Source organism: Lupinus angustifolius, chromosome LG15 (genome assembly GCF_001865875.1).
Source record: "Lupinus angustifolius cultivar Tanjil chromosome LG15, LupAngTanjil_v1.0, whole genome shotgun sequence".
NCBI classification, from domain to species: Eukaryota; Viridiplantae; Streptophyta; class Magnoliopsida; order Fabales; family Fabaceae; genus Lupinus; species Lupinus angustifolius.
Genome location: NC_032023.1, coordinates 7,445,328 through 7,460,789, shown reverse-complemented (window position 1 = coordinate 7,460,789; position 15,462 = coordinate 7,445,328). Strand labels below are relative to the sequence as shown.

At 32.1% G+C, this 15,462-nt stretch overlaps 1 protein-coding gene across 1 annotated transcript; it reads left to right on the top strand.

The window, feature by feature from the left end:
- On the top strand, positions 7,778-10,757 carry LOC109327602 (WUSCHEL-related homeobox 9-like). Its single transcript, XM_019560777.1, has 4 exons — positions 7,778-8,175; positions 8,510-9,376; positions 9,826-10,025; positions 10,533-10,757. The coding sequence occupies exons 1-4, from the start codon at positions 8,052-8,054 to the stop codon at positions 10,539-10,541; spliced, it is 1,200 nt and encodes a 399-aa protein (XP_019416322.1). The 5' UTR covers positions 7,778-8,051; the 3' UTR covers positions 10,542-10,757.

Below are 15,462 nucleotides of genomic sequence, written 5' to 3'. Positions count from 1 at the left end.
TGATGCCAATCACGAGATGATCTTTTGGTTTGGGGACCAAGTCCCACACATTATTTCAATCAAACTGGTTTAGCTCTTCTTGCATAGTTATACCCCAATGTACATTCTCGATGGCTTCATCGATGGTCTTTGGCTCTATTTGAGATACGAATGCAACAAAATTACAGAAATTGCGTAAAGAACTACGGGTTACCACCCCTGTAGATATACCACCTAACACCTTATCGAGTGGATGATCCTTTTTAGTTTTCCATGCAATAGGCATATCCTGATGTTGTTCTTCTACTATTTGGTCCGCATCTAGTTGGATTTTATTCATGTCCTTGGATTGTACTTCTTCAAGTGTACCTAAAATGTCATCAGAAAAGACCTTTCTCTTCTCTTTTGGAGAAGATTTGTCAAAATGAAAATGAATGGACTCTTCTACTTGCATGGTATATTTATTAAACACACAGAATGCCTTGCTATATAATGAATACCCTAAGAATATGCCCTCACCAGCTTTCGAGTCGAACTTTCTTAAAGATTTTTTTCCATTATTTAAAATAAAACATTTGCACTCGAATGCATGAAGATGAGCAATATTCGGTTTTCGACCATTAAGAATTTCATAAGGTGTTTTCGAAAAATTAGGTCTAAGTAGTATTCGATTTATTACATAACAGACTGTGTGAACTACATCAGTCCAGAAATATTTTGGAACCTTGCTCTCATTTAGCATAGTCCTCGCGAGTTCCTCTAGAACTCTATTTTTCCTCTCAACAACTCCATTTTATTGAGGGGAGCGAGGAGCTGAGAACTGATGCATGATGCCATGCTTATTACAAAACTTATTAAATTTTTTATTTTCGAATTATCCGCCATGGTCGGATCGAATGTAAATGATTTTCAGGTTAGACTGGTTTTGGATTTGTTTGGCTAGACATTTGAAAGATTTATAAACATCGCTCTTTGATGCTAAAAATAAGGTCCATGTGAATATAGAAAAATCATCGACAATTACTAAAGCGTAATAACTCCCACAAAAGCTCATAATTTGTGATGGTCCAAATAAGTCCATATGGAGAAGCTCCAATGGTCTAGTAGTGGATATCACATTCTTTTTGTTAATGGGATTCTTTACTTGTTTACACTTTTGACACATGTCACAAGAATCCTGAGTTTTAAAATCGAATTTTGGAAGACTGATTACCCAATTATTTTTAGATAATTTTTCTAAATGCTTCACATGAATATGAGCGATGCGTCTATACCATAGCCATATGTCATCTTCTTTTGAAATAGAACATTTTGAAAACATAGAAGTGACATCCTCCAAATTAACCATATAAATATTATTTACTTGATAACCGACAAATTTAACATTATTAGATAATACATCATGAATGATACAACAATCAGAATCAAATGACACAAGATTACCTTTGTCGCAGAGTTGGCTTATGCTCAACAGATTATGTTCCAAACCTTCTACGTATAAAACGTTCTCAATTATCGTGTGGTTTGAGTTGTCAATCTTTCTGGTGCCTAAGATTCTTCATTTGTTGTTGTCTCCATATGTGACGAATCCATTTTCTTTTAATGACGAGTCTAGGAATTTTGGCTTGTCTCCAATCATATATCTCGAACAACCGCTATCAAGATACCAGTTTTGTCCATGTGTTCGAAGACATACCTGCAAAATAGATCACCTGATAGTCTCAGGTACCCAAATTATGTTGGGTCCTTTTCTATTAGTGACGTGGGAGTTATCTACCTTTCTTACCCAAGTGTAAACACTACTGGGTATCCCATATCTCTTGATGTAACATGAATGAGAGGTATGGCCATGTGTGCCACAATAGTAGCATGTGAGGACTCTATTTTTCTTATTAGACTTTTTATATGAGCGTGTTAGATGTCTCCTATATGGTCTATTTTTATGGGATGGGGGAACATACCCTAATCTAGTGTGGTTCCCAATGTTTCTCGTTTTACTAAGCAGTGTGTCTAATTGGTGTTTACTATTTGTAAGTTTTGCGAGTTATTCATTTAGTTTAAAATTTTTGTTTCTCAAGTCCTCGCAAGACTCACAAGTAGTTGTTTGACATAAGTTATTTTTAGAGCAATCGCATGAAGTACAAGAAAAAAATAGATCTAGGGTTTCATTTTCCAATTTTAATTCATCTAATTCTTTCTGTAGTTGAATGATTTTTGGATCATTTAGCAAAGTTATTCTTTTTCTATCGGCACTTATTTTTGCTAATTTTTTAAGCTCTTCATGCATCTTAACATAAGTAGTATATAAAACATATGAGGGAGAATCAGAAGAAGATGATGATGTGTTAGAATATACCTCATCTAAAGTATCCCTACTACCTGATCCGCAAGCCTCATTTGTTAAACTCATAATTTGTGATGGTCCAAACAAGCTCCATCTCATGCTCTTGAAGCTTTCCGAAGAGTGTTGCCAAAGGCATGGAATCTAAATCCTTGGACTTCATGAATGTCATCACTTTAGGTTGCCATCTCCTGTCAAGACAACGTAAAAATTTGAGTGAGTTCTCCTCTGATGAACATTTTATCCATAGAAATAAGATGATTAATAATGTTAGTGAATCGTATTCATGTGTTAGCACGTTTAGCCTGGCATACTTGACTTCACTAGTGTCCTCGTGAGTCACTTGTAAAGTGTCCCACATTTCCTTGGCACTTTAGCATTGAGACACTCGAAAGAATTCATCGTATGATAGGGTCGAGGTAATTATATTTTTGGCGTAAAGGTTGAATTGAACCTTCTTGCGCTCCTCATCGGTCCATAAGCTTTTTGGCTTTTCTTTCGGTTCGCCTTCCACTAAGTGAAGTGGGAAGAAAGGGCAACTGATTACGGATTCCCAAATATCCGAATCAATAGCCTCTATGAAGATCTTCATTCGGGCTTTCCAGTAGGCGTAACCCTCACCACTGAATACAGGAGGGCAGTTTATGGATGTGCCATCACCGCGAAAGGGGTTGGTGGAACCCATTTGAATTACGATTGAGCTAGCATGTCGTACTAGCTCTAATACCACTTGTTAGGTATCAGTGGCCTAGGAACACCTAGAAGGGGGTTGAATAGGTGTAATGATTATTAATCAATACTTCTTACACCAAAACCCAATTTCTGGAAACAGCCTAGTTAATCGATTAACACCTAGTCTTAATCGATTAACTCATGCACAGAACAAAATGGCCAGAGAGGCAGATTGCACAATTATTTAAAAACAATTGAACAGAGATAATACAGATATTTTTAAGCACAAACAATTAGCATATGGCAGTAAACAAATATCCAAAATATTAGCTACCGATTCAATTTATAACAGCAAGAAATTAAAAGAAGATTCGGAGAGAAAAAGAGTGCACAAGTGGATTTTTATCCTAGTTCGTTTACGGTCCACTGCAAACTACATCCAGACCTCCCCTTCTGATCTAGGGAGATTTTCTTATTCACAATATTTATTTAAAGTATGAATACACACATCAATTCAATTACAAGCACATAAGATGCTTTTTTCTTGAAATCTAGGACCCCTAAATCCTTGGTTTGACTCTACCCTTCGCTTGAGAAAACTTTTCTCACGAAACAGCCTTAGCCAAGATTCTTGTCCTCAAATCAAGACATCTTAGCCTTGGTGAAGAACCTCAATCTCTATGGTGATATGACACCAAGAGATTAATCCAGAAATACACGTAAACAGATTAAACAGTAAGGTATACTAAGCATGCTTGGAATATAACAAGAAAAGATCTAAAGACTAACCCACTCACTAATCACTCAAGCCATCAAGAATCATGTGAGTTAATCAAACAAAAATCAAATAATCTCTCTATCAATCTATATAATGCATGAACATGTGAACAAGATAAGAATGAGCATATGAAATATGTAAAAACAGTATGCAAGAATACAAAACTCAATTCAGCATAAAAACTTTATTCTCACACATGCAACTTTCTTGCAAAAACAGTAAACAAAATGCAAAATGCTCTTTAAAATCAGCCATATACAATAGAATGCAATGCTGCGGTTTTTTGAACGTTGCCTCTTATTTATAGCAAGTAGTTTTGGCAGTTAGATTCGTGGCGAATAGTAAACGATTAAAACAAAAATCAGTTATAAAAAATAACAGACCTGTCAATCGATTAAGGCTACCCGTTAATCGATTAACCATGCAACAGAATGACACAGAAAACAGTTGTAACAGAAAGCACTGATTTAACAGAAAAGTAGTTGAGTTAATCGATTAAGTCACCATGTTAATCGATTAACTGGCACATTAAAGTACATGTTTGAAAAGGTAAATTTCTCATACGTTATGCACAACATATATACATGTTCTAGCAATTATATTATGCCTAATATGCTCATATAACATATATGATTAATGCATGATCATACAATTAACTAGATGATATGTCTCAAGGATATGATATGACATTTAAGATGGCTTGAAAGACTAGTACCTAGGTTTACCTAACCTATACCCACTTATTATGGTACACATCCCATACTACTTAGAATATTGACTCAAATTATATCCTAGTCTAGATATGACTGAATGAGCATAATGCATGTTGATTGTTGAATCATCTTCAAGCTTTAATAGAACAATGTCTTCATCAAAACATAGGCAAAGAATTGCTAGTGCTATCTTTGACACTTTGCACTTTCATTAATATGGTTGCTAGAATCATAGCTAGATGGATACATGTTGTTGAATCAAGTGTATATTGATAGAGAATAATAAAGTTCAATCTCAATATATTTATTCCAATAGTTTAATCAAATTAATTTTAGTTTAGCAGCTTAATCAAATAATTCAAAACTCCTTTAAAACCAAAATAGAGTAGCAATTTGTAGTTGAAAGGCTAGAAATAAACAAGTACATGTAGATTCCACAATCTTTAATACTTATTTTTAATAATCAAATTTGGTAATTTAATTGACCAATTTGTAGGATGTCAATCTCGATTGTAGTGAAAATGAGAGTACATAAAAGTAAAAAAAGAATACAACATAATATGATACCTTTATATGTTAAATATAATATGAGATGATTAGTTTTTATGTTTTGTTTTGATCATTTGTTTCTAGTTTTTACAGTTAAAATTAAAAGCAATAACTTTGGTGTGCTTGTATTTATATTATGTTTTTTGTTTTAGTTTATATATTGTAAATTGTGAGATTATAATCAATTAAATTGTTATTTGTTTATGTTTAGGTACATTGAGCGTAAACTGAATACAAACTAATATGTTTAATTGGGAAAGGTTAAATTATTATTTTTATCGAGTAAAATAAAAAAAAATGTATGAATTTATTTGTTTATGTTATTATTTTAAGAATATCTCATCATCCCTTTTAGGTAATGAACTAATCTCTTTTGGGATGTGTGGTTGTCCCTCATAACAAACATCGCTCTCATTTATCAAACTCTTGACCTTTTTCGTCAGTTTGGAGATCTACCAGGACTTTACACCAATAGATCAACACCAACAAGTTTTTAACTTTTAGCATATCATAACAAAGACTAAAAGATATTAAAGTGAAAGACAACACACAAACTAATATCAATATTTAAACTTGAATTAAGAAATTCACAAAATAAATAGTGCATAAATGATCAGGTAAACAATCTAATGATAGATTAATCCAAAAAGATGAAAGTAATGTAAAATAAAATTAGTTGAAGAAATAAGCAATCGGAAAAAGAAAATCACCTTACAAAATGTCATGTTTTGCTTATTTTTTCATAAATAAAAACTAAAGTTATAATGGAGGTGGATTGTCAAACATACATGTACTACATCTTTAACCCTTTTAGAAAATAAGAAAAAAGTACAAACTTTCATCTACACCAAACAACATGTGATCTATAGTACTGAAAATGATTATTTTCCATAAAAATAATAATAATGTAAGGGCACTTTTTAATGCTTCATATTTATTATGCCATATTTTATCATCTCTCAATTCACATTATTTTATAGCAAATTAAATTAATACATTTAATAATTTGAATATTTTTCAAAAAGAATAATCAATCTCATTTGAAATGTAAAAAAGTTAAATTAATGTGGTTTTTTTGCTCTCTTTCTCAGTTATTCACATGTATTAGTATAACTTTGTTTGGGAAAATTATTTTGACAACTTTTTCTATCTATATTGGACGGATGAAGTATAATTTTGGAAGAGTTATAATGTTTTCAAACCATTTAATTTTTGTAATCAACTACGACCTTTGGTACTTTCTATAGGATAATTTTAATTAATCTCACTTGAACTAAGAAAGTGATTAACATAAAATCATATTAAATTTGCCAACAATAATTTAATATATTTTTTAGAATTCACCTTTATTGTTAATAGTCATTTATTTTCTCATCCTACTCAATTAATAATTACTTTTTCAAGAAGAATATAATATTTATATAATATGGGTAAAAGATTTATACAAAGTCAATCATCTATTACTCATTTTATTATTTTGAAGAGTCAACAATAAATAGTAGTATATAGAGTACAAACATTTTTTCTCTTTCAAGAATACTGCTGCAAAACAATATAACTAATTCACTCAAAATTTCATAAAACATCTTATAAAAAGAGATAAGAGGAAGTATATTCTAAGTTTTTGGGTTACGTTCATGCACCTGATTAGCATGATCCCTTAAATTAGAACTAAGTAAACTTTCTGAGTTTGAAAATTCTGCAAAATTAAAGCTTAGAGATAAGAAGGAAGAATTTGAGTCAAAATAACCATATAATGTAGTAATGCATAATAAATAAGCCCCTCGAGTCAATCCAAAACTTCCACTCATCCAAAATAACCTAAACAAGTTGCAATTACTATACCACCACTCTTTTCCAATCAAAATATTACTTCACCGTTTACATGAACCCTTTCTTGACTTTGAAACCTCTGCCATATTTATTCTTGCAACAACCTCTTCCATTAGAATAATCCAAGCACCTTTTTCTTCCTTCTATTTTCACACCTCTTATTAATACACTGCTACAAAACCTTCAAGTTTTGCAACAGAAACTCCACCCTCTCTCCCTTCTTTTCTACACAAAATATGGATAAAGAAAGACAAAGTGATCAGAACCCACTCCTCCCTTTACTCTAAACTGTTGAAAGCCCTAACATTAAGTGCTTTTTCTGCCATCTCTCTGCTGCAAAATTAAACAAGATTCCTAATTAAGTCCCAAGCATGTTTTTATTTCCATGTTCTCTTTGCTTCTTTTCCGGGGGTGTTTTCCTTGTACTTTAAACAACCTCCATACCCACACACAGGTACTATTTGTTTCATACTATTAATGCAAAACTGGTGTAAATAAAAGCTATCTATAACAAGGTATGAAGAGGACAATCTAGTTTTTAAGTATTTCCCTTTCATTTAATTTATTCCTCCTTTTCTTTAGTTTATATATATATATATATATATATATATTTACACAGGTGATTTCTGTTGTGTATATATTTAGTTCATTTTCTTTTGTGCATCTTTAACTTATAGAGAAGTATTACATGTCGAACCCATGCAACAACTTTCACGTTTATAACACAAATAATTGCACTCTAATGTCTCAAATTTGTTGTGGGTTGTAGGGGAAATTTTATTTTTAGTTTATTAACTTTTTATCTTATTAAAATTTAGTATATAGACGTTAATATATATAATCTTTGATTCCACATGATCATGTTTATTTAAAGAGACGTTATGTATTTGATTGATAGTAATAAATAGATTTTTTTTCATTATTAATTTCAGTAGAACGGTGATAGTCACAGACATACAGAGGGTTAGGTGAAGAGGCTATATAAGGAGGGGATCTGTTGGCCTAATCGATTCAGTTCGAAGTTGAGACAAAAAAGCTAGTGCAAAAAAGGGCTTTTTTCTTATTTTGTTTTCTCAGATTGTTTTCACTTCTGGTTGGTTGCTTTCAATATATAGCTTCCAGTTCTGTGATTATCCTATCACCTTCACATCACTTTTTTCTCATCATCATAAGCATTATTAACATCATGGCTTCCTCCAATAAACACTGGCCAAGCATGTTCAAGTCCAAGCCTTACAACCAGTGGCAGCATGATATCAACTCCTCCATCTTGTCAAATGGTTGTCACAGAAGCAATTACAATAATTCAGGTTTGTAGAAATTTTAATTTCATAAATCTCAATCAACAGTTACCACTCAAAGTAACACACCCTTCTCAACTTTATTTGAGTTCCAAAGGTTTGTTACCTGGGGCTTTGTACATCAATATTTTCAGTCCATGCAATTGTTATCTTTTCCCTTTTGTAAACTTCATATATGCATATATATATCTAATAGATGGAAGAGGAAGTTTGTTTTAACATCAATTTGTGCAACAGCAGTGGATTACATAATATGAACACAAAAACATATGCTATATAGACATTTCTAAAAAATATCTTTTTAGCTATAATTTCATAAAAAATTGTCCTCTATTTACTATAGGTTCTGGATGTGATGAGAGGAGTCCTGAACCAAAGCCAAGATGGAATCCAAAACCTGAACAAATCCGCATACTTGAAGCTATTTTCAACTCTGGAATGGTGAACCCTCCAAGGGATGAGATAAGGAAGATCCGGATGCAGTTGCAAGAGTATGGCCAAGTTGGTGATGCAAATGTTTTCTACTGGTTCCAGAACCGAAAATCAAGGAGCAAGAACAAGCTTCGCAACCTTCAGAACTCAAAGAACCAAACCCAACAACAATCACCACCACCACCACCACAAAACAATATCTCTATCTCTCAAGTCACAGCACCTTCTTCTTCTTCATCATCTTCCTCTCCAAAAAATCAAATACTACCCACTAAGGGATTCTCTATTGGCTTCTCAAATACCAATGAAATTGGGGTACCTAATTCTCCACCCCCTTCTGTGAACCAGACATATTTTCAGACCTTTAATGACACAAATTTGCTGCCACAACAACCATCATCTCAGCCTTTCTTTTTTCCTTTACACCAGAATGGACAAGGAATAGTTGATAATGCTAATAATAATGCTATACCAACACAAGGGTTGTGTTTTTCTGATCCCTCTAATGTAGTTCAAGCTCAACCTCATCATCCTCAGCTTCATGGTCAACATCAAAATGTTGGGCCTTGCAATAGTATGTTGCTAAATGAGATCAGGAACTATGATACTACCTTAAAGAAGGACCAATATCAAGATAAGGGAATGAAGATAATGCATCAACTCCCACAACAAAGTTTCTCTCTCATAACACCCACTCCAAATAGTCTCACTTCAAACGTTGCTCCTCCCATCACTAATACATCAGTTACTGTTTCATCCAATATTGCTCAACTTCAAGGTAATCAGTTAATTTTATAAGAATAAATATGGCATGCACATCACTTATTCATATAATAAAACAAACACAACCACATCCTTATAACATAACCATATGTAATGTATTTATAGAAAGTGAGTGTAGTTAAATCAAACCGAGTTTACAGTAATTTTATTTACACAAAACCTAATTTTTATCATTCAATTTTTCAAATTTACTATAAATTTTATGTAGATGACCCAAAAAATTAGGGGAAAATTCAGGTGAGTTAGGTTTTGTAAGCAATGAAAATCTCCATTACATTATATCATACTCCTAAACTATATTTGTAATAATATGAATGGGAAAAGGGTAGTATAGTTATTTGTGTGTTGCAATTGTGAACGTAAGCGACAATGCATGGCTTCACTGGGTTAGGGTGGTGATGTATATTTTGATATTCACATGAGAGATGATTCGGTGTGTGTCAGGTGTTGGTGGTGCAGCTAGTACGGCGAAGTCTATGGTGTTCATAAACGACGTCGCTTTCGAGGTTCCCGTGGGACCCTTTAATGTTCGTGAGGCCTTTGGTGTTGAGGCGGTGCTCCTTTACTCTTCCGGCCATTCTGTTCCGACCGACGACTGGGGTGTCACCCTCCACCCACTCCAACATGGTGGTTCTTATTATCTGGTATCTATGCTAATCCCTTTCAAAATCAAAATGTATGATATCACACCAACAAATGTCGCTCTAACATAATAATAAAATTTATGATACTCTAATATTTGTCATTATCAAACTACTATTATTTATGCACCCAAAAAAAACAACTACTATGGTTTATTTGGGTAGAAATAGGAAATTCAATGAATGATGAAAATTTAGTTAAACCATATATAATTGTAGACAAATTTAATAACTTTTTATATTCTTTATCCAAGTGAAACTATTTAAAATTGTTCCATATATAGTCTTGCTAAAAGAAATTTAAAATACAAAAGTAACTTTTTTCTGCTCATAATAACATTTACAATTTTCTTTTCACTTGATTGAATTTTTTATATACGCGTGTTTTAATATAAATAATAAAAATTGTTACCCATGAAAAGTTGTTTATAAAACATTTCTGTTTAGAAACTCCAACCATGTTACTGAATTTCCTCCCTTTTCTGCAATTGTTGTTATCATTTGTTGCAGTTAATTTAAGGAGCGAAGCTGTTGAAGGAAAATATGGGTTTATATCAGATGTTCACTCTCTATTACTATCCTCTTTTGTTTTTCTTGTCTCCATATATTGCAGTACTATATGGCAGTACTATTATGGTTAGTAATAGTTACTGAAATTGAGATCATGACTATCGAAGTGTTTTACTTCTGTTAAATCAGAGACCTTTTGTTTTATGTGGATATTTATGTGCCCGTATTTGCTTTTCTATTCCAACAAAAAATCATGATAAAAATCCAAAACTGAAGTTTATTCATTTTTCATTAAATGTGAATATAAATGTGGACGTAGTTATTGAGAACTTGTAGTGTGGGTTAGGTGAGGTTATAATTCACTCATTTGTTAGCAAGCTTTTGAACTGGAGGTGAGTAATAGTACTATGTTATTCAATTCGAAAGAGGTATAGACAATTAGAATTGACAATAACATTTCTCATTTACCAAGTTATTAGAATAAAATATTAATGATTCCATAATTTTACTAAAGCATAATTTCTTCGTCCTAGAGTTATATGTCTCAGTCTTCTTGTAAGTTACTTTCTTATTTTTATTCTATGACTTAAGACTTTAACTCTGGTTGTTTAATGAACCCTTGAAAAACAGTTGTTTGGATTATAGTCATATACCCTATAGAAATTAATTCTCTCCGGAGTTAGTTAGGTTGTAATTTTAAGGCCTTTGTTGCAAAAACTTATTGTTGGGATCAACGGGAGTTATTTGATAAATTAGACTAAGCTTGAAGAAAAAAATGTAAACAATATTTTTGTGGAGAAAATTTGATTTTAGAGAAATTATGAATTCCAACCTTATTTTTTAAATAAAAGAAGATAACATTATAAATTTATAATGCACGTGGCTACTATTTGTTATTCTGGATACAAACACTTTTTCCATGTTTCAGCCTGGTAGATTAACTTGGAAATTAGTATTAATTTATGCTATAAACTTTATACTTTAATTTTCATGTTTGGTTATAAACATGATTTATTTTACAATCAAAATGCTAAAGGGTTATATACTAAAATATTCTTTCATTAAACATCTTCTAGCAAACTTTTTATTTAGAAGGGGAGTTGTAATTACACTAATTAAAATAGGTAAGTGTAATCTCTTGAAACAAATTGTAAAGTATACGTAACCAAGTCAAAATCAAACTTTAGGAGAAGTTGAGTAATCTATTTTTCACATCTGCCCCACTCCTTTATTTCAAACTATGGATTTTTTCCAATGGGAGTGACAAAATAAATATGTAGACTTGTATATATATGTAGATTTTTTTCACGCCACAATGTCTTCTTTGATGATTCAGATCACTGTACTAATCTTCATTTTTTATTTTACTCTTTAACTATTTTATGTATAAGCGTAAACTTGTTATGCTTTACAATCATTTTAGAAAACAAAAATTGTCGTTGATGTATAGGATTCTTGTTATCTTGTCCCAGATGTGTCATTAGAAAATAACGTCCAATGCCATTGTTGCTTACACATATGATAAAGGTCTGGCCCAGAAAGGAATGATACTAAACTTTTCATACAAACATGACAGTTTTGTCTTAGAGAGAAATGGTGAGAGAAGAAACAGGAATTGTCACATGCACTGTTTTGGTGAATGGTTAACGTGTAGTTTTATGAAAACAGTGTTTACTCTCATGTTAAATTGATGCCTCGATTAGACATAACGATTTGTATATATCAATAAGGAGATTTTTCTGCCAATTGAAACTATTCAGATTGTCTCATCTTATGCAATGTCACATTCAAGTTCAAACATCCATTTTTCTTCTGCATGAATGAACCATCACGTTTGCATCTAAAATATATACCATCATGATGATCACCTTAACTTGTGGTTAGTTTCACACTTTTCTTTCTGTCATGGTTATATCTCTCCGTAGGAGAAGGGTATTAGGTGAAGGAACTGTCACAGTGATTGGATTGTTGTTGTCCATCAAATTTTCCTGATTGCATTTAATTATAACATTGTGGTGTACATATATACTTGTAGGTATAGAGCATATCATGATCAATCATGGACTTGCATAACCCTTTGTTTAACACACAATTCATCTTGGATATGATTAAGCCATTAAGGTTAGGATCGGAGTTGTGTCTGATTTTCTGCGGCTGGTTTGTTATCAAACTAAAACATGGATGATTTGAAAAACATACCTAAGAAGAAATGGTTTTTCTTAAAATATTATGAGCATTCCTTTCGTAAGCTGAATATATTTTATTATTTTATGAGTATATATGCAATGACAAAATGATGAGAGACTACCGACTGTTGGTCTAGTAGTGTAAGACTTTGTTATATCCCCAATATGATCAAAAAGTCAAGATTTTGATTCATATGAACAACACCGTTGGGAGGACAATCACACACCAAAAAATGACTAGTTCCTTAATAAAAAAGGATGAGAAAATAGTGCCAAAAATAATAATAAGAGAGTCTAACACAAGTTTAAGTTTGTTTGGCTTGATATTGAAGGGAAGAAATTATGAAAATAACATATTTACTGTGAAAGTAAAACTATGTGTATCCACCCTAGTGGATCTAATTTGGTAAGAATATTGTGCAATTGGCCACTTTTTTTGGGAACTAGAAAATACAACTTATAGATATTTCAGAAATGACTTGTGTAGGTCTTCATGAAACAAGGAGTACCACTCCTTTTTACCAAACCAAAGATTAAGGAAACATCAAATATTATCTGTAACTATCAAAAAATATATTTTATCTTTAATGATTGAAGGAAAATCTTAATTTGTAAAACTCCTCTTTGAGATTTTTCTTGAATACTCAAACCTTTAATCTTAGCACTTCAAACTTGCTCTCATACAGTGCTTTGTTTGTGATGTTTAAAATTTGGTTCTCATAGCTGCAATGAGCCAAATTAACTTCCTTTGATTTCTCTAATAGCATGATGCTTCGCTTGGTTCTTCCATGGTGGACAAGGTTCTTTGCTATGATAATAGTTGAATTGTTATCCACCCATATGATAATAGCTTCATATTGGATCTGCCCTACATCCGTTTGAAATCTTTTTGAGCCAATTATCTTTTATTTGCTGCTACACTCGTTGAAATATACTCAGCTTCATCTAAGGATAGCGCCACCACATATCCTATTTATGTGAGTTCCATAAGAAAACATTGCTACCAAATGAGAAATATATAACCTAAGATACTCTTTCAAGAAACTCAAGCCACAATTAGTTGTACCTCATATATCTCAAGTATCAAGTATATGTTATCCTAAAATATACCCTAAACCATATATCACACTAATTAAAACATATGTCAATTAAAAAAATTAAACAATTATCATTTTTTTATTTTTGCTTTAACATCATTAATGGAGAACATAATTTGCGGTATACTTTAACATAACATATCCTTATTCATATCTGGGTACCCTTTTGGTGCGTCATGGTGAGCTTGACTAGGACAATGCATGAATCTTGACAGCAGGATTTATATTATGGTATTCCTAAGCATTTTTAATATGAACTAATTTCCTTTCTGATATTGTAATTCATTATGTATCATTTTCAAGGACTGAATGTAAGTGACCAACTCTTTGTTAGTACATGTGAATTTTATTTTTATCTCGCTTAACGTAAGATTGTTTGTAGAACTTATAATTAGTGTGTTGAAAGCAGGGTTGTGATAACAGGACCGGACCTGACAGTCGACCGGTTTGATCATTGACTGAACTTGAAAATAGCTTTAGTTTGTAGTTTTAATCGAGTGAGGGGTTAGACCGTTTTGAACCGGAAAAATTCCAGTCCAACTATATTAAATCTGTTAAACTGCAATAATCGGAAAGTGAACCAGACTGTTCACTTAAAATTTTAAAAAATAGAGACTACTATAATATTTTATTTTACTCCGGTCCAAAAAAGACATAAATTTTTTATTTCAATATAACCATATATGATTATTAATTATATAAAATTTTGTATTTATATATAACTATATATTTATAGATAAAATGATAAATTATATATTGTTGTTACCATAGCTTGCAAAAATTATAAATGACATGAAATAATGTTTACTGGCTGAGTCACGACCAGGTCGCTCTTTTTAAGACATTTTGTGGCACTGCTCAAAATATGCAAGCAGACTATCAATTATGTCATCCCCAAGATAAAGCAGTCCAGATCTCTGTTATCAAATTTCTACTGCATTGTAAGAACCGATATCGAATACATGCACCACAATATAGCTACCTATGTCAATTCTTGAAATTCCCACAATATAGCTAATAGTGTCAATTCTCGAAATACCCACAATATGGTTACCCGTGCCAATTCTCTTCTCATGATACTGACTATCAGTGTCAGTTCTCAAAATGTCCACAATTTTGCTACCCGTGACAATTCTTTTCCCTCAATACTGACTACCGGTATCAGTGCTCGAAATTCCCACAGTTTGTATGCATGTGTCAATTCTTAGTGCCATAGAAAGAAAGGGGAAGAGGTTTTACCAGAAATGCATCAACAGAAAATATGAGGGAGAAAGAAAAAGTTAAATGAAAACGCATTCAACTTGGGGCAAGTTATAATGAGAGGAGAATGCATCTATTTATAACATTAGGTTTTTTCTGTAACGCCCCGAAAAATACTTCTCAAAAACATTGCGGAAAAATGGGTAAATTTTTTTTTTGAAATGGTGATGTATAAAATTGTTTCCTTTTAAAATCTTCCTTTTCCGGGACATCACTTTAAGTAACTCAAATGCGGAAAATCAACTTATCGTTATCGAATGATAACTTAACCTAATTCACAATTTCCTGAATAACACAATGCATATAAACGGTTAAGTCATCTTTAGTTCATACAAACTAAGTCAACAAAGGCAGAAACTACATCGCCACTAACATATACAAAATCCA

What these genes read in the sequence shown, in the direction of transcription:
- LOC109327602 (XM_019560777.1), top strand. Translation starts at nt 8,052, where the DNA reads ATGGCTTCCTCCAATAAACACTGGCCAAGCATGTTCAAGTCCAAGCCT. An exon ending in AAGCAATTACAATAATTCAG is followed by an intron (nt 8,176 to 8,509) that starts GTTTGTAGAAAT and finishes TATTTACTATAG; the next exon opens with GTTCTGGATGTGATGAGAGG. An exon ending in CAATATTGCTCAACTTCAAG is followed by an intron (nt 9,377 to 9,825) that starts GTAATCAGTTAA and finishes GGTGTGTGTCAG; the next exon opens with GTGTTGGTGGTGCAGCTAGT.